The sequence below is a fragment of the Adiantum capillus-veneris genome, chromosome 9 (genome assembly GCF_014529385.1).
Source record: "Adiantum capillus-veneris isolate H3 chromosome 9, ASM1452938v2, whole genome shotgun sequence".
In the NCBI taxonomy this organism is placed as follows: Eukaryota; Viridiplantae; Streptophyta; class Polypodiopsida; order Polypodiales; family Pteridaceae; genus Adiantum; species Adiantum capillus-veneris.
In genome coordinates, this window is record NC_140939.1 from 59,464,213 (window position 1) to 59,484,026 (window position 19,814).

Sequence of the window (19,814 nt, forward strand, 5' to 3'; positions counted from 1 at the left end):
GGTCGTTCAAGCTTTTCTCAACCTGATTCGTTGTCGTGTTGTCGTACGTCTAAATGGAGAATTATATGCAGGAGTCACATATTCATTGTTTTTTATGAGTGCTCCGAATATGGTTGGGAGCATAGCATTTTCGCATGATGAAAATCTTGCAATGGCCATCATGTGGCGTGAGAATGGTTTTTTATATCATAACTTGGAATTTGAAGTCATCATTGTCAAATGATTCTCGAGTGAATATGGGCTTTGACTTCGACTGACGGTATCACTCATGCTGATGCAAGAGCAGTTGAATGATAAGGTTCTGCTTAGCGAAGTTTGGTCGATATTTGTGCCGGATAACGTGTGCTAAAAGAGATAACGTAGATCAAGGCTATAGTGGTGTTTTGCAAACTAGACATCGACGAAGTCAAGGAGGCTACAAAGGTGATTGTAGTGCGCACTGTACCTACCATAGTGTCTGTCATAAAAGGCCTTATGCTTGGGACAATGACGGCGTCCGTGAGGGTTCCCCGAGACGCACTTTGGGACAATTTCTGGCTTTGGAGTGAGAAAGCTTACAGGGAGAGCTTGGCAATGATTGGCCGTGCATGCCATTCGACTTCGAAGTGGAAGAGTGCATAACCAATGTGAATGGCCGCTTAAAAGAAAGCTTTTTTTTAAGAGAATCATTGACTAACAAAAATAGAGACTGGGACTTAAAAGCAGACAGCGCAGGGGAAGAAAAAGTTGGGCAGGTTGACAAGAAGGAGAGGGCCGAGAGCAGCGCGGTGAAAAATGGACTAGCGCGTCACTGTCGAGGGCCTCCCATGAGCAGAGGAGGACGAGTTGACATTGGGGTTGCTTGTGGTGAAGCCAACAGGAGAGGAAACAATTGAGTTTTCGAGGTGCTGGTGGTTTGCAAGCCGTCCGAGCAGGGGCGACAACTGCAACACCGAGTGCCGGATAGGGAGCCGCCATTCGAGCAAGGAAAAGATATCACCTTCGTTGGTAGGTAGCAATGTATCTGGTGGAGAATCAAGAAAGTGGCATCAACTATAGTAGCAAGGGCAGCATGAGGGCTTTCTGCAGGCGAGAGTAGCATAGGTGTGAGAGCCGGGTGGTCCAGTCGGGAACTGTAGGAGTTGAGAGCACCGGGTGGTGGAGTCGGCAAGTGAAGACAGAGAGCCCCCAGGGTGTGCGACGAGGAGGAGCCGACGAGATTTTGGAAGAGCAGGAGCAGCACGAGGGAAAAGCAAGGGAGTTCTACCAGTGTGATTTTGATATTGTTGGGCAATATGAATGAATGGTTCCTGATTTTTAGGTACTGAAACTGTTGACAGAGAGCCTTGACAAGCTGAATATTGGAGACTATTGGTGAAGCTCAATCATAGGAGGATTTTGGATGGCATGCTAGAGCTTGTGGGGTGATGAGGAGGTACCACATAGCAAAGGTTTAAAGACGAGATAATCAAGGCAAGGAAAGATATCGTGAGGTCTTTGAAGCAAGTGCCTTGTCGAGTAGGTTGAGAATGAAAGCGAGGAAGAAAAGCGAGCGTCACCTTCAGCAGGTAAAGGACTTGGTTGGAGCCGATGAATTGCCAAGGCCTGGAGAAGCAGATCTTTAGCAATTTTCAGAGGTTTGTTTGAGTTAAAAGAAGACTAAACCAAGCGATGGCAAAGTGAGTGCACGTGAAGGTGGTCGGGAAGAGCAAGGGAAAGGCATTGAGGCCATATAGATTTGTTATTTGCACTTCCGCTCATAGTCTCGGTGAGTTCAAGAGCACTTGTTGCCTATTGCGATCAAGTTTTTTTTTTGTATTCAAATTTTAGTTCATTTAAGTAATTCAATTCAAGTTGTACAGGGTGTTCTTTTGGTGCTATATTCTCTTGAGATGTGCATCTTTCTCTTACCGTTTCCCACAGCGAGCAACCCCATGCTGACCCGGCTCAACTCGTGAACATAAAATCCCCCGACATCTTTGGTGAACCCGACGCGAAGCGATCCGGGGTGGAAAATGTTGGAAGAGAGGATGACGACGACATCTCAAGTAGAGATGATGTAGCAAATGATGCAATGATTTTATGTTTTCTTGCAACAGCAGCAGCAGCAACATCATCAGGTTACTTATGAGGAATTTGGTCTAGACCGAGAAGAAATTTTACAAGGATTGGCCCAACGAGATGAAGCAATGGAAGAAGCATTGGATAAAGTCTCTTTTGAAAGAGGTATTTTTTATGGCTACGATAGTGATGGATATCTTGCATGCTACAGGTTAGAGATGGAGCTTATGGGTATTCCAACTAGGCATATGATCAAGGAGTTTGACCGGCTAGTAGCTCCAGAATTACATGATCAGATACAAGAGCTTATCGATAAGTATGCAGATAATTGGGCTAAATTTAAAGAAGCAGTTGTACAAGTGGGTGACCGGCACATAGCCTTGGAAATAGAGCAGATGAATCAAAAAAAGTAGGTTACTTTCAATAAAGGTGATGGAGATCAATTGCAGACAATCAGTTATGATGAATTTTCGGAGCAAATTCATGCAAGAAGTAAAGCTAAAGCAGGTGCAGCTTTGCAAGTACCAGATTTCATCACAGAGCATCATGCATCAAGCAATCTAACACAGGTAAACAATGAATTTCAGACTAAATTCATTGATGAAAATTTTTCAGAGCTTGCTCACATGGTAGCTGCCTCTATCATTAGTTCTTGTAAAGCATTAAGTGAAGGTGAAAATGTTGTTGTCAGTGTTCCACATACTAGTAATCTTTGCAGCATGGATTGTTCTCAAGAAGTTCAAGATGATCCTTTAGAAGGTGTTGATGGTCCTCTCATCACAATGGAAGCATGCAAGGCCAAGCAGAACAATAGGTTTCTTGAAGATGATTGCATTGATAAAAACATTTATACTGTAACAAATGAAGTGCAAGAAATTATGGAGTCAATAGAAGTTGTGCATGAGGGTATATATGAGTCTACAATTGCTCTGGACGATATATTTATAGGTGCTGATATCACAGAGCAAGATGATGATGCAAATAGTGAAGCTTCCTTGTCAGGATTGAGAGAAGAGAATTCCATTATTGGTGTCTTTTTATCTAATTGTGGTATGTATGAGAAACATATGATGGATGATTTCTCTACTATTAGTATCTATTCAAAGGGGGTTGCATGAAGAATCTTCACAGGGTATCGATCAATCTTTGGCAACCGTAGAAGTACGTGAAGCGGAACATGATGAAGAGATCTATGAAGATTGCTTAGATGATGTTCTTTGTGTGCCTGACATTTCTGACATGACGGAAGTACAGGATACTGGACACGAAGTTTCTTCTTTTGTTATTTCTCTTGAGCTACAAGAGGAAGCAACCCACAATCCTTTGACAGATGATGAGAGTATTTACTGCTCTACTGATGAAAAAGTGGATGCAAATTCACGGAGTTCCAAGTAATGATGACTGTGACACTGATGCAAGATTTTCACAAGTTCGTGTGGTAACTATGAAGTCAGAGGGGGTGAATCACTATGGCTAAAGCAAAGGGTGTACATGATTTTTTAGTTTCTTCGACAAGGTACTGGCTATGGTTGGGTCCATATACTCTTTTTACTTATGCTTATGTCAATGCTATTATGGTTACCGGTAAAAGGTATGCAGTGTTCCTATATGCTTGCTGAACAAAAGTTGTCAAATGTTTACGAGAGCTGGGTATTGCACAATGATTCAAGGGAAGTTTTGCTTTACTGTGAGGCTCATAAATGCTATGTGCTTGCTATGGTATTGGATCCAAGAGATTTTGAGATCCTTAAGAAGCAGGTTGAATATGGTTGGGTTCTTCTGGGTGCACAATGTTATCGGTTGCTAATTGATCCAGGAAGAACAAGCTCATGCCAAGGTTGTTTGATGTCGATTCAGATCAATAATGTATGCTCGTGTGGATTTTATGGAGCTCCAGCTCTAGTGCTTGGGAAATGTCTTCTTAAGACATTTGATCCAGGAGGACAGGTTTATGAGAACGGCTTATGGCAGTTGATATATAGACCATATGACCCTGGTGGTGTTCATCATGCTCATAGGTTATGGCAAGAGATTTACAGACTTTGCAGTGGATCATGCTTATACTTTATTGGATGGAGCTACTTGATTGATGGAAAAATTTTGAGTTTTCCCTTTGATCCTGGAGGCTTATGACTCCTTGAAGTCAAATTTTTGATGGTTATTGGTAGCATGCTTACATTCGACCACTGCTTGCATGCCAGCAGCTTTTATACTTACAGTTTTTTGGTACATACCGGAGGATGTGTAGGTTCAAAGGGGGTGGATGTCGTGCTATCGTAAGTCTAAATGGAGAATTATATGTAGGAGTCACATATTCAATGTTTTTTATGAGTGCTCGGAATATGGTTGGGAGCATACCATTTTCGCACGATGAAAATCTTGCAATGGCCATCATGTGGCGTGGGAATGGTTTTTTATATCATAACTTGGAATTTGAAGTCGTCATTGTCAAATGTTTCTCGAGTGAATATGGGCTTTGACCTCGACTGACGGTATCACTCATGCTAATGCAAGGGCAGTTGAATGATAAGGTTGTGCTTAGCGAAGTTTGGTCGATATTTGTGCCGGATAACGTGTGCTAAAAGAGATAAGGTAGATCAAGGCTATGGTGGTGTTTTGCAAACTAGACATCGACGAAGTCAAGGAGGCTACAAAGGTGATGGTAGTGCGCACTGTACCTACCATAGTGTTTGTCATAAAAGGCCTTACACTTGGGACAATGACGGCGTCCGTGAGGGTTCCCCGAGACGCACTTTGGGACAATTTTTGTCTTTGGAGTGAGAAAGCTTACAGGGAGAGCTTGGCAATGATTGGCCGTGCATGCCATTCGACTTCGAAGTGGAAGAGTGCATAACCAATGTGAATGGCCGCTTAAAGGAAAGCTTTTTTTTAAATAGAATCATTGACTAGCAAAAATAGAGACTGGCGGTTAAAAGCAGACAGCGCAGGGGAAGAAATAGCCAGGCAGGTTGAGAGAAGGAGAGGGCCGAGAGCAGCGCGGTGAAAAATTGACTAGCGCGTGACTGTCGAAGGCCGCCCATGAGCAGAGGAGGACGAGTTGACAGTGGGGTTGCTTGTGGTGAAGCCAGCAGAAGAGGAAATAGTTGAGTTTTCGAGGTGCTGGTGGTTTGGAAGCCGATCGAGCAGGGGCGACAACTGCAACACTGAGTGCCGGGTAGGGAGCCGCCATCCGAGCAAGGAAAAGATGTCACCCTCGTTGGTAGGCAGCAATGTATCCGGTGGCGAATCAAGAAAGTGGCATCAACTATAGTAGCAAGGGCAGCATGAGGGCTTCCTGCAGGCGAGAGTAGCACAGGTGTGAGAGCCAGGTGGTCGAGTCGGCAACTGTAGGAGTTGAGAGCACCGGGTGGTGGAGTCGGCAAGTGAAGACAAAGAGCCACCAGGGTGTGCGACGAGGAGGAGGGAGCCGACGAGATTTTGGAACAGCAGGAGCAGCACAAGGGAAAAGCAAGGGAGTTCTACCAATGTGATTTTGATATTGTTGGGCAATATGAATCAATGGTTCCTGATTTTGAGGTACTGAAAGTGTTGACAGAGAGCCTTGACAAGCTGAATATTGGAGACTATGAGGTGAAGCTCAATCATAGGCGGATTTTGGATGGCATGCTAGAGGTTGTGCGGTGATGAGGAGGTATCGCATAGCAAAGGTTTAAAGACGAGATAATCAAGGCAAGGGAAGATATTGGGAGGTCTTTCAAGCAAGTGCCTTGTCGAGTAGGTTGAGAATGAAAGCGAGGAAGAAAAGCGAGCGTCAACTTCAGTAGGTAAAGGACTTGGTTGGAGCCGACGAACTGCCAAGGCCTGGAGAAGCAGATCTTTAGCAATTTTCAGAGGTTTGTTTGAGCTAAAAGAAGACTAAAGCAAACGATGGCAAAGTGAGTGCATGTGAAGGTGGTCGGGAAGAGCAAGGGAAAGGCATTGAGGCCATACAGATTTGGCATTTGCACTTCCGCTCATAGTCTCGGCGAGTTCAAGAGCACTTGTTGCCTATTGGGATCAAGTTTTTTTTTCTGTATTCAGATTTTAGTTCATTTAAGTAATTCAATTCAAGTTGTACAAGGTGTTCTTTTGGTGCTATATTCTCTTGAGATGCCCATCTTTCTCTTACCGTTTCCCAGAGCGAGCAACCCGGTGGTGACCCGGCTCAACTCGTGAACATAAAATCCCCCGACATCGTAAAAGCACTCCTATAATTCAAGTCCAATTTGGGCCGCAGAGAGCCGTGCTACAAGTACAATTAAAAGTCATCCTAAGTCAAAGATAAGTCCTTTTATTTGCTTGTTTCAACAGCCTAAGGATGAATATGCTGGGTGTTGATGAGCATGGAGTGCTTCTAGATGGTCTCGTAGCTGCATATGTATAGGTTCTGGCAACGCTAAATAATGGTAACGACAAGGTCCTCATGTCCATCTAGTTGTGCAATAACAGAACGCTTGATGTCACGGTGGGCGTGAGGAGCGTAAAAAGACTTAAACTAGGATAGAGTTTAGTGCCTTTCTTTTTGTCTGTCTGATGTCGCTGCTTGCATGGAAGAAAAAGAATCAGAAGAGTGCATCTGCTGAGAGTTGGCAGCAGCAAGGAACAATACGTGCCTCTATTTCATGTGTACGCCCCAATTTAGCGCCGCAATATTTAATTAGAGGTTTTTTGAGCATCAATAGTGTACGCGATCAATTTTATATGTGGCTTCCTAGGCTATTATTAGTGTTGACTCTGACTTGCTGCTCGTATTTGCCTTCAACTACGAACTCCCATTTTGGCTATTCATACCATCGATTATCAACTACGATCTCCGATTTTGGCTATTCATACCATTGGAACTATTGCGATTAATAAGGCTGCGACCAAAGCTATCACATCTCCAACTGTTGCATAGGGAGGCGATAAATAAGCTTCGACATCCAAAGTGAGCACTGTTCGCGCAGTTCAAAAATAGCTCGTTTGCAGTTCTTATTATCGCTTTGCCATCTTTAGTGCTAGCTTCGTCATAAAAAATCACTCCTATAATAGGCCTTGAATATTCTTTAACGAGCACCATTTTTATCCCTGCTAGCTAGATGGAATAACATCATGAAGTCCATAAATTTTGTCATGTGTTAATCATATTTGTAACTTTCATTGAGATGCTTTACACTTGAAATTGATGTCAGCGGTACACAGATCATATCATCATTATTCTCGTGAAACTGTTGAGATAGCTTAAAAATTTAATCATTCCACATTAATTATTAAAAGTTGTCCTCATTCGTGATCATTTTATTCAAATCATTCATGACAATATCATTTTGATGACACTTACAAACTTATTTCATTGTAGCTTTTGATAGAAGGACCATGATGATATTCACGAGCTTGGTGATTGTTTGTGATTGTCAACTAATCTTCTTAAGAGGAATTACAGGATACTTTCAGCCTGCATGTTTACAACATGGATCTATGGTACTTTAAGCTGCAATATGGTAAAGACGACGTGGGCCCATACTGTCATGGGTATTTCTATCTTACATTATAATTTTTTTCTTTTGATTCATTGAGAGAATCTTTAATGCCATGGTACGTAAAGCCATGATGATGATTACTATTCTACCATTTTTATTCGAATTGAAGAAAGAGTCTTTGATGCCATGGTACGTAAAGCCATGATGATTGCTATTTCAATGTTTTATTAAGTATGTGTTTCTAATGTCATGGTGAATACCGTCAAGCCATGGTACATTGTAAAGCCATGATAATGATGACTATTTTACAGTTTTTAACTTGATTTGAAGAAAGCGTCTCTAATGCCATGGTAAATATCGTGATGCAATGGTACTTAAATCCACGATGATGATTATTTGATGACAGTTGCCAGTTGTTGAGATCTTGGGGGTCCTGGTATGTTCATTATATATGGGCTTTGTATATATGTGTGCACATGTGATTACATTGATATTATATTTGTTTCTATGTCGTGTGCATATGTGATTGCATCGGCATTATATTTATTTATATGTCGTCTCTTTAGAACGGTGTTACAAACCATCCCCAAGGACAATGTGATGTGGTTATTTCTAACCTTCACGTCTCAATATATTTCTTGAGTTGATATTGTTGTTTACGTGATAAAATTCACGGCAAGCAGTGTGTACATGGACTCAAAGATATTGAAGCTGTTCAAATATCTTTTTTTTTTGCATCAATTCAATTGTACACATAGGGTTATTAAACTTCCAAAGATTCTTGAAAGAACACATTATATATTATGGAGTGATGAAGCTCCTAAAAAATGAATTTTGTATGCTCTGATAATTATTAACATAACAGTGCATGTATATGGTGTTGTGGGTTATTCCCTTGTACCCCCAAGGGTTTTTTCATCCACAATTAGGGACTCCTACTTGAGTGGGGGTGATAGAGCTATATATAGAGTCCACACTTATGCTATATATAGCTAGGAGTCCGCACTATAAATGTGTATTCAGTGTGTGCTCTCCACACACTTTGGGGCTTGCAATTGTGGAGTCGTCTCTCTCTCTCTCTCTCTCTCTCTCTCTCTCTCTCTCTCGTCTGTGGTCTCCCACCCTCGTCTCGGTCTTCCTCCCTTTCAACACAAAGCTCAGCTTGACATATATTATAGGCCAATGACTTATATTACGGATGCAAGGTTGCATATGATTTGGATAGCAGAGCAACCACAAGCATGCTTGATTGGTATCTTACCTATATGGACAACACATAAAAGCGAACTTTTTCTTACCAAAATTCAACCCATTAAGGGCATGGTGGATTTCTCAACTCCAGAATAAAGTCGTCCATGGGATTAGACGAGATCTGCATCGACTGAAAAATAATTTTAGGCAAGTGAGTTTGTGTACACATTTGGAAACCAGGACACATTTGAGTATGTGCAAACCAGAACACATTTGAAAGGCTACTCTGAGGATGGAGCTAACCTCCTCAAGCTGAATGCGGACTATTCCACTCTAGGCTCAACGCAACGTGTATTAGAAAAGAGGCAAAAGCCCAATGCAGCAACGTGCCACGTTCAGCATCATAACTGTAAAGTTCTTAGATCTTGACTCTTCGACGCAGGTGGCCGACCTCGTCCATGCATTGACCGTGTGTCCTACATCACCACCAGCTTCCTGTTTGACGCACATCGCTTCTCTCTCTCTCTCTCTCTCTCTCTCTCTCTCTCTGCACAGACGCTACCATGACTCAGAGTACAGTTACGAAGGAGCCAGTCCCGTCTCCGCCCTCAGCCTACGGAGCTCCTAATGACGCTCCTAACATGCCTCACACAGTTACGACCGCAGGCTTCGAGGGGCCAGTCCCGCCGCCGCCCTCAGCTTACGGCGCTCCTAATTATGTTCCAGCCCAAGGTGCTTCCAAGTTCCCCTCTCTCTCTCTCTCTCTCTCTCTCTCTCTCTCTCTCTCTCGACGTGAATTAAATCTGTTGCTCTGAACAGCGCCGCCTGCAACGAATATCATCAATGTTAGCAATACCCAAGCGGTGCCAGCTACGGATCATTATCATGGCGGCTGTGTGTGTGGCGTTGGATGGGGACTGTAAGTGAGCTTCTCTAATTACCTCCTGTTGTTGGTCACACGCATACGTCTTGTTAAAGATGGATTCCCCTCAAGAAGGACTAATTATAGAAAAATAATGATTTATTTTATTAGATGTGCTTCTCACACACCCAGTGTCACTGCGGGTGTGGCTCAGAGGAGATCTAGCGCCCAAATTTGGAGGGGCGATGCCGCTTTGATATGGGCCGCCAGATAATTCAATGAACTAGGGTGAACTAGGGCGGGGTAAACTAGGGTGTGATTGTGTGCCATGCCCACATAGATAGCGACACGTGCTAGCATGATGATAGGGATTTCGTGTGAGTGTTGGGAGGTCTTGGGTTTGACCCACACTCTACGAGGAAAAGAAACTAGGCGTGAACGCCTATTGGCGGGTGACCTTAGGGAGTCACTTTTGTTCCCAAGCTGACCTCTAGTTCACCAAGCGATCGAACGGCTGAGATCAAAGCCGCTCAACGTCCCCAAAATTTGGGCGGTGTTGTTGGTCATACGCACACAGCATCTTGCACTTTGAACGTGCTGTAAGGTGATTTGCCTAAAGGATAATCATAGGGAAATATTGATTATAGTTTGTATTTGATGTGCTTCTCACATACCCTCGTTGGAAACAAGGAAAGCCTGCAAAATGCGACTTCACTCTTTTATGTGGATCTAGAGAGAGGGAAGCCAAAATGTTATAGCCGGTGAAGTTAGAGAGAGGAAAGTGCATGTGCGCAAGATAGTATACTTGCTTTCCTATAGTTGGGAGGTTGTATGTTTGAGTATCATGGTCCACCCGCCCGCGCGGGGGGGGGGGGGCCTTATGTGTTCATCACCTTGAATAATCAGTTTTGGAATTACTTTGTTAAGAAGTTGGAAGAACCCCCCTCTCTCTCTCTCTTTGGGGAGTTAAAATAGTCCATGTCTCTCTCTCTCTCTCTCTCCAATAGACAAGATCAATCAATAGACTATGCTTAAAATAAATTTTATGCCTAGTCAATTGAATACACACAAGCTCTATTATTTCATTAGGCTTAAGTCTATGAGTTTATGTTTGAGTGACGCACTTAACTTTGATGTTGGGGTAAGCTTTTTAGGAGCCCTCTAGCCATCTATGGAAGATGAGACATGACATGGTCCAATAGCAAGAGGATGAAACTTCTATAACAAATGACTATAAAGCACTAAGCTTACTTAAGGGACTATTCTCTAATGAATCAACTCCATTTTTAAGTTCTATCATTTGTGTCTATTGTCAAAATTTTAGAATGAAGGTTCAACAGAAATCATAGATTAACCAAAGTAATCATTCGATTGTGTGACATTGAACGTATTTGAGCATGCATTAACTTAAATTCAATCATGCATCACACACATGCTATGATACTGCAAGAAAGAGAGAGAAGAATTCGACACCACTTGAGGGCCGGACTTTTTGGAGCTGACCCCCCCTCCTTTAAAAGAACTTTTTATTGATAAATTCTTTTTCTTTAGAAGAGTCTTTGTTCAATACAACTGACTAGCCACGCTTTTAACTACAGAAATTGAAGAGATGAAAGCTCTAAAATTTGACAAATTTAGCAATTACACTTTTCACTTAAAAACTTCCTTGAACTCAATCACAAGGTCCTAAACACCTCGTGAGTGATAGGATCTACTGCGATTAAACTAGAATAAGGTCTTGGGGAGGTCACTTCAAAATTATGTGACTATATTGTGAGTGCAGTAGAAGGGATTTTTTTTTTCATATTCTCACATACAAAAGGGTACTCTAAAATGAAAGTGGGAAAAACAATTAGAGGTTGAATAGAAAAAGGGTTTATTTTATTTGTCAAAATTTCACAGATAAGGATTTTTTAAAATAGTTATTGAATGCACACGATAACACGATTTATACATAGTGGACACCCCCCCCCCCCCCCCCCCCCAAACACGAGAATCAGGTTGTAAAGAAGATATGTACGCATTAAAAAGTAGTATCCAACATAGTTAATTTTGTATAAACTTAACCAGCCATAGCTATAGAGACTTGTGTGTGTGTGTGTGTGCATGCACGTGTGAGTGCGCGTGGGTGTGTGTGTATGTGTGTGTGTGTGTGTGTGTGTGTGTGAGAGAGAGAGAGAGAGAGAGAGAGAGAGAGAGAGAGAGAGAGGGGGGGGGGGGGGGAGAGAGAGAGAGAGAGAGAGAGAGCGAGAGAGAGATGAGCCTTGAGAAGAGCATGGAGATCTTCTTTTGGTTGAGGATTGCATGGAGCTTCATGAGACAGGAAGACGGAATTTTTCCTAGTCTCTCGTGTTGAATCAATGGCAATCAAGCATAGTAGCATTCATGCTAACACGCATTAATTAACTTGCTTACACAAGATGGGAGAGAGAGACAATATGAACTCAAATGATGAATTGTCTAGCTTGAAAGAGTGATTACAAAAGGTGCTTTTATAGCATGAAAGATGCATCTCCACTTGCCACATGCATCTCCACTTTCCACATGCATCTACTAAAAAGAGACCTTGGATTTTTGGATCCACCTTTATAGGACACTTTTAAGTCAGTGAAACTAATCCAAAATGGTTTTACTATGCTTTAAAAACTCCCCCATGGGTAGTACCATGTCTTGGGACACTTTTAGGCCATGTTTCACATGCTATAAGGGCCACTGGGATGCCATGTAGACAAGGGGTGTTCTAAAACATTCAGTTTTGGGCTAGACCAAAGCCCACAATCCTTACAACCCTTGACTTGGGGTTTGGGCTACAACTTCCATCTTCGAGATACTCCGAGAGCCCAAGCATGCGGCATCTTGCATACACATCATCACAATTTTTTGCACACATGGAGAGGTCTTAGCAAGGGAGACTCTCCACAAGCTAGGGTGTATATCTCCTTACAAAAGCACACTAAATTATCCAAGAGTGATAAATTTATAGACATACATAGCGATTCACTTAGTTGTGTTTAAAGAGAATACCCTTTGCTTGATATAGTGGGTTTGAAGCTTAATTATGAGTGAACAAGCTTTAAAATCCTTTTAGATGTGTATGAGAACAAGGTTTTTTTCTTTGTTTTTGCAAAACTCACAATATGTGGGTGAGTATATTAGCAAAACGAAAGAATTACATGAAATTATGTGCCTATCACAAGCCACAAAAGATTACAATAAACACCAGAAAGACTAGAGAAAATATACCACAAGGTTTCCACTACCCCTGCACGGACTTCCACTCGATAACAAGGACATCCTTAAGATACATCAACTTGGGAAAGACCAAACCACTAATAGAGAAACCATTCCGACTATGATTACATTGGCTGATTAGGGTGCCACCTTTAAAAGGTCCATAACAACACACGGACACATCAACTGCGGGATTCACAATACATCATAAATCCGAGGAAGGGGGGAGGCATGACCTCCATAAATGGAGAGCTTGGACACCACACAAAAAGAGCGCAATCCACGACTTTATTGCAATAGACACTAAGAACCGATCATCCACGTGAGGAAGCGAGAAAAACGCCACAAAAGAACAAGAAGAGAACGTACATCTGAAGCAAATCAAAGAATACCATATCCGATGTAGCCGACGAGAGCTCGAACCAAAGACACCCCACCACCAGACGCGAAACACCCGAGGACCACCATGAACCAATGCCCATAGGTTGGAGGCACCAAACTAGGCGAGACCACAAACCAGCATCCTCACAATGGAACCAGTAGAACACGGATCCCACTCCCAGTTTTGGATGCAAACTTTGGAAGCCCTTTTGCAAAATATCACAGCCCTTGCATTCCATGACCGCCCTATGGTTGCCCTCGACCTTGGATGTCATTGAAGGCTCCCCATGGCCATGCAGGGACCCTCGATCTAGGCTCCTTCTGAAGCCACTACAGTGCACCACTGCTAGGGATGCACGAAGGTTCCTTGCTAAAGTACGAGAGGCCCCTAAGGCACTTGAATTCAAAATCTGAAGGGTCAGTAGCACCGCAAAAGAGGCTAATGGGATGCCCCCCTCCCAGAGAGGTTATAATAATGGCAACAGTAAAGTTGGCTATGTAGGAGGGAAGCAAGCTATAGGAGATAGGTAGCGATTTAATTAACGTGATCACAGACACGTGAACACGTTAACCACATTTCAAAATACGTGATCACATTCAATAACCACGTGACTTCCCCTTAACCCATAGAAATTATCCAATTCGATAAGCCCACTAGCTGTTTTTAGTTCTTAGTGGGCCCGATTTAGGGTTCTTATAGTTTTCTAGTGGGCCTAGTGAGAAAAAACACATATCCTAGTGAGGTTTTGGTAGGTTTCCTATTGGCTATTTTGTGATCACATTAATTGTGATTATGTAAATGTCATAATGATCATTGTGATCACAAGAAATTTCACTTGATGAAATGAATATTAAATCCATGGAGAGAGGCTAGGGCTATTGTTGAGAGAAGAGAACATTCAGGGGCTTGCGGTCATTGCATGAACATTGAGGGGGGCTGGTTCCTTGTGTAGCGTAGGTCTTGATTGTTGAAGTGTGCAATTGTGTTGTAGAAATGCTTTCATCGGGGTTCTTGGTGGGTTGCTGAGGTGTTATGGAGCTTAAGGGTAATCGGCTGCAAGGGTGCTTGGCTTGTATTCAAAGGACACAGGTGTAGCTCAAGAAAAACTTTCTAGGATTCAAAGGACACGGGTGTAGCTCAAGAAAACTTTCCAATGTCATTGTTTCTACAGGACACTCTATATCATAAATTATATACTTGTATTACAATGTTCAATAATACATCTTGCAAGAAAAACAAGTGCTAAATATGTTATTTTTTTAAAAATGCTCAGTTAAGCTTGACTTGGATAGGAACTAGAAAGTTACAAAGAACCCTGGCATGTCCTTTGCATAGGGTTATCCAAGAAAGAATACATCAAAGGTGAACCAACCAAACGTACGTCTTTACCTTATCACAATATATTATCCACAAACATGATTCTAGAACACCATTAGAGTCTAGGGTGTATAGTGTACCTTCTTATAGATTTGCCCGTGAAATCACTGATTTTTGGACATCCCCAAAATAGTCAAGCACGAGTGATTCATTCGAGTGCTTCAATTTGATGCAAGAACGCCTGTAATGAATACAAACAAAACTCTCTACAGAAAGACTTTATCTCTTTCTTCACACTTGGCCCTCCAGATATTCCCAAGAACTTGGTCCCATTTTCTTGCAATCCACTTTATGAACCAAATCATGTTGAGGTGATCAATCCACTCCTCCTCAAAGCATACATTTCTCTAGATATTCATAGTCATTGGCCAGTTGAACAATCTCTCTCTTGGCCACTTCCATGCTTTGCAATCCAGCAGTGTTGAGCAGGGAGGAAGTGCTAGGATTGAAAATTTTTCTAGAAGCCTTCTGACAAAGGACTTGCGCTTGGAGCATTAGGTTAAAAAAGATCTTCAGACGTGCAACGATTTTTCAATCCCTTTTTTGTTCATTCCATCGAGCATCCAAGGTGCCAAGGCCCTAGTCGCTCAAATGCTTGGAAATTTCCAACCAATGGTTGTCAAGGCTCAATTAAATCTTCAACAATTGCGACCATTGAGACAAGTGCCTAGCCATCTCTTTCCATTATCTAATATAATCTTTCCACTTGAGTGCCATGGCAACTTTATAGCCTTATTCAATAAACTTTCCAGTAAAGCCAACTACTTGAGTCTTCACTCGAGAAGGGATATAAATTTATTTTGGAGGTTGAGATTGGATCATATCCTAGTTTTGGATCTCATGATGGCTTCCATTAACATTTCCCTTGCCATGGTAGCCCAACTCTCATCAGAATTGGCGAGGGTGCAAAAGAATTTAGCACATAGAGCTAGTTCATGAGTAATAGGGTCAAGTATTCCTAGTGCACCCTGACCTTTTGGTTTGGCAATAGCTGTCCATTTACCCCATTGCCAAGGTGCAGTCGGCTTATTGCTCCATAAGAACTCCTAATTGGTTTTAAAGAAGACCTCCATTTTTATGGGACAATTGTAAGAGTGGCAATGCGTATGTTAACTACAGGATGAATAAGGTATTAATTATTGTAGCTCTGTAGTGGAAAGGAAACAAGATAAACTCCCAACACTTTCTTTTCTTTTTTATTTTTGCCAAGCCCTAGTCAAAGGCAATCTTGTGAGATATTCCTTCACCAACTAGTATCCCGAGGTGGCATCAGATGTTGCCTCTCTTCACAACCTCTCTAGCCCAACCTACATCATCAAAATTGTCATTTTCTTTCAAATAAATAAACCTTGATTTTTCTGTGTTGCATTGAGACCTTGACGCTGCGGCAAACACATACACATTCTCCAAGGCTAGCCTAACCTTGTTATCATCCCGACTGTAGGAAGAGTAGCGAGTCATTTGCAAACATTTTCACAATTAATTGTTTGTCGTCTTGGATTTGCACCCCTTGAATCTACCCTCTTGCTTCTGCATCTTCCAAAATCGCAAAAAATGGGTGAATGCATGCACCAAACCAAAGAGGAGCTAAGGGACAACCTTGACAAATGGATCTCTTGACCTAAAAGCAACCGACTATTCTTGAGTTGAATAGGAGTTCACGAGAGATCCCTTTTCCAAGAGCATTAACAACTTGACTGATTCATTGAACAAACCCCAAATTCTTAAGACTTGTCAAGGTCAAATTTAGAGAAGAACATATTCTTTTTTCTTGACCCTAGCATATTTCCTACAATTCATGGGTGCCAATTGTTGTCGTAAATTGATCTACGGTTAATAAGTCCATGTTCATGAGGAGAGATAGCACCAACTAGCACTGGGACATCCATTCAGCAACAATGAGTTTGGCTAACACCTTGTACACCAAAATAATCATGGTGATTGGTTTCCAATGGTTGAGCTGGGAGCAAGCAAGTTGTTTGGGGATGAGTTTAATTAGCCCTTTCTTAACCCATGATTCAAGCGTTGTATATGTAGGAAAGATGGGTCTAGAGACTCCCAAAATTCTTGACAAAACTCTACCATGATACAACCCCACCCTAGCAACTTCTCTTTACCCAAATTCTTAAGAGTCCTCCTCAAAATTCATCTAGGGCAAAGGGACTTTCTAGATAGTTTGTTTTGCTAGGATCAACTAAAGCTGGGGTGATCAAGAAAACCCTTTCTTTGGCTTCTCTGATTATGGGAGAGAGGTGATCTTCCTTTTTGATTGAGGTGATCTAGCATAACTTTTCCCCTCTCATCATGTTTGTTGATTTGGGCTCCTTGTTTGGTTGAGGTGATCTAGCATAACTTTGTCCATCTCATCATGGTTGTTGATTTGGGCTCCTTGTTGGTCGATCAAGGAGGAGATGGTAGTCTTCCGCTTTCTTATCGTAATCGCCTTGAGTAGGGTGTTTTTGTGGACATCCTTAGTATTGATGTGGTTTGACGTGGCTTGAAGGGTGCAAGGTCTGCTTGATCTTTAGTCATTCACTGTGTTCCTCGTTTGAGGATTTTCCTTGTATTTCTTAATTTTTTTCCAAGCTCTTCAATCTAGATCTAAAGACTAATATTGCATGATTGTTATACTTTTTCAACATTGGACCCACTCCCTTGATTGCAGATTGGATTTTTTTAATAAATCTCATCCATGAGTTGGTCCTTTCCTTGATGATGTCTTGGTTAAGCTCATCCACAACACAAGAGACCAGGGCCTTGAAGTGAGCATTTTTAAATAGATTCGGGTAGGTGATATTATAGCCCCTAATGAAGCATAAAAACCCTTCTAATTGAAGTTGTGAGAGGTCATACCATAAAATCTTCCAACCCTTGTAATCATTAGGCTTGTAAGTGTTGATAATAGTGAGCAGGTTAATACGTACCTCAATAGACAGTGCAATCGCCCTTCTGAACACGTGCTGAAAAACAGATTTATATTTTGAATCTCTGTGAACTCCTATCATGACACCACTGGATCCATTAGGAATGGTGTCATAGAAGAAAAGTAGTTCCCCAATAGTGTTTTCTCGGCATTGAGGCATCAAGTTGGTGTTCCTATATAAACCAATAGGTGATACCATTCTTCCTCTTCATGTAATGCAAGAGTGCTTCTTGCTTTACTTTCGTTCTTATGCCCTTCACATTCTAGAGCCAAAACTTAAGAAGAGGATTCATTAGACAAATTCTTCAACATTCGACTCCTGTCCAATATCCATGCCCCTGGTTCTAGAAGAATATGGGGGAAATAAATGAGGGAGTTTGTTTTCTTGTAGCAATGCAAAGGGATTGTGAAGCGATATGACACAATCTAGGTCTACCCAATAACCTCATGAGCACAAATTACAAGGACATATGGATTCACATTTGTGAAGGTTTCACTATGGACATCAATTTTTATTGCCGGGCAATATCTAGTCCCATACAAAGTTTTTATGAGCCAAAAAACATAGGAATTTTTTCAAAAAACCATACATATCATCGCATACAAAGCGTAATATTAGAGTGAATACTAATTGCTATAGTGGGATCCTAAAATGGAAACACCAAAATTAAAGATGATGTGGACAAAGAGAGTGGATGTTGATGTCGGAATTTGACTGTCAAAGTTGTCAATGTGAAGCTGAGAGAGAATATCCCTCCCTCTACCTCACTCTCACCTTGCCTCAAAAAAATATGGTCATTCATTTGATTTTGTGTGAGTGTGTGTGTTTCCACTTAGGGTACCAAAGTGGGTACCATTGCCATCCATCAAAATGAACCCAAACTTGTCATCAAACTAAAGAATCTCATTCACTACCTATGTTTGGAAGTTGTAGTCACAAAGTTAAAGAGAAGCATCAATGAGCTCAAAATTGGAATTTATTTTATTTTCCTTGTCATCCGTGTTGACGGTGATGATGGTATCTATATAGAGGACAAGGCCATTAGGGGGACACCTTGTTGTAGGGCTTGAGGTGTTGTTATGATAAGCTAATTGAAACAAGACTAGAGTATTAATTCATATGATTAATTATGTTAGAACCAATGCCAAATTCATCGCAAAGAATCTTTGCAACACTAGAAATATGATCCTCGTGAGGTGGCATGATGAGAGAAATCATGTTGATTCTATTGTTGCAAGCAGACTCAAGACCTTTAATCAAGTTCTTGATTTCTAGATCTTAATTTTGTGATTGATTTCTCTACTTTGAGCTTGATATGAGGACCTTGGATGATATTTAGCAAAGCTAGAGATTTTTGCACATGGGAGGAAGCAAGGGATGTCACCAAAGCTCTGATACTATCTATTAGGGTAGAAGCTATGGTAGGTGAAGACAATAGGAAGCCATGGATAAGAGTGGGAGAGGTAGATAATACACACACACAACATAATATTTTTTGGTGCCTTACATAGGCTCGTACATGTTCACATATACACGATTTCCCAAGTTGAACCCCAACAAAATAATGTTGATAAGGTGCTTGAAGGCAAAATGACTTTGCTAATTGCTAAAGGGGAAGACTCCATTCTTTAATCCGTAATAAATATCAAGTGGAACATTGAATCATATATTATGTCTATGGATTTTAGTATAATGCTGATTTATCATAAAAGGTCATGACTTGATCCGGGTGACTATGGACTACATGACAAAAAAATGTATTTAAATCCCACATAAAGTGATCAAGTATGATAACTAGCATGCTACTTTATTTATGAGAAATAATGTGGCTAGCTTGTGTTATCACAATCATTATTTTACAGTAACTTTGGGAGTACTATCTCCAGAAGTTGGGTGTCACTAGTATCAACCCTTAGAAAAATCTTGCTCAATAACCCCTATTGATATTGATGTGCTTGCAACGTAAAACAAAATTCACCAAATTTGCAATAGAATTTAGAAAATCTATTCATAGGAAACCTTATTTGTCTAGCACATGCACTATAAGCCACCCTTAGGGAAATTTGAAGCATTGATACTATCTTGAAGATCGCCAAGGGTACAACCGTCTTAAAGGTCACCAGGGGGACCACCATCTAACAACATTTTGGAATGCTAGTGAGGCGGTCCGGGGAAAGCAACAAGCGATACAACCTCTAAACATGCCTCCTCAAGGCTCCCGTGCTGCTCGATTGGGGATGGGGAAACCACAAGCAAGATAAACTACCAACAAACCCACAACCAACAAGTGAAGGGGCACCACCTAGTTATGGGATGTGAACTAGGACGCAAGAGAGATTTTGTCATGA

The 19,814-nt window shown here is 41.6% G+C and overlaps 1 protein-coding gene across 1 annotated transcript; it reads left to right on the forward strand.

Moving 5' to 3' along the window:
- The first annotated feature begins 751 nt into the window (after nt 1-751).
- Nucleotides 752-6,318, forward strand: LOC147450546 (uncharacterized). Its single transcript, XM_086520745.1, has 2 exons — nt 752-1,747; nt 1,842-6,318. The coding sequence occupies exon 2, from the start codon at nt 2,667-2,669 to the stop codon at nt 3,156-3,158; it is 492 nt and encodes a 163-aa protein (XP_086376871.1). The 5' UTR covers nt 752-1,747; nt 1,842-2,666; the 3' UTR covers nt 3,159-6,318.
- Nucleotides 6,319-19,814: the final 13,496 nt, after the last annotated feature.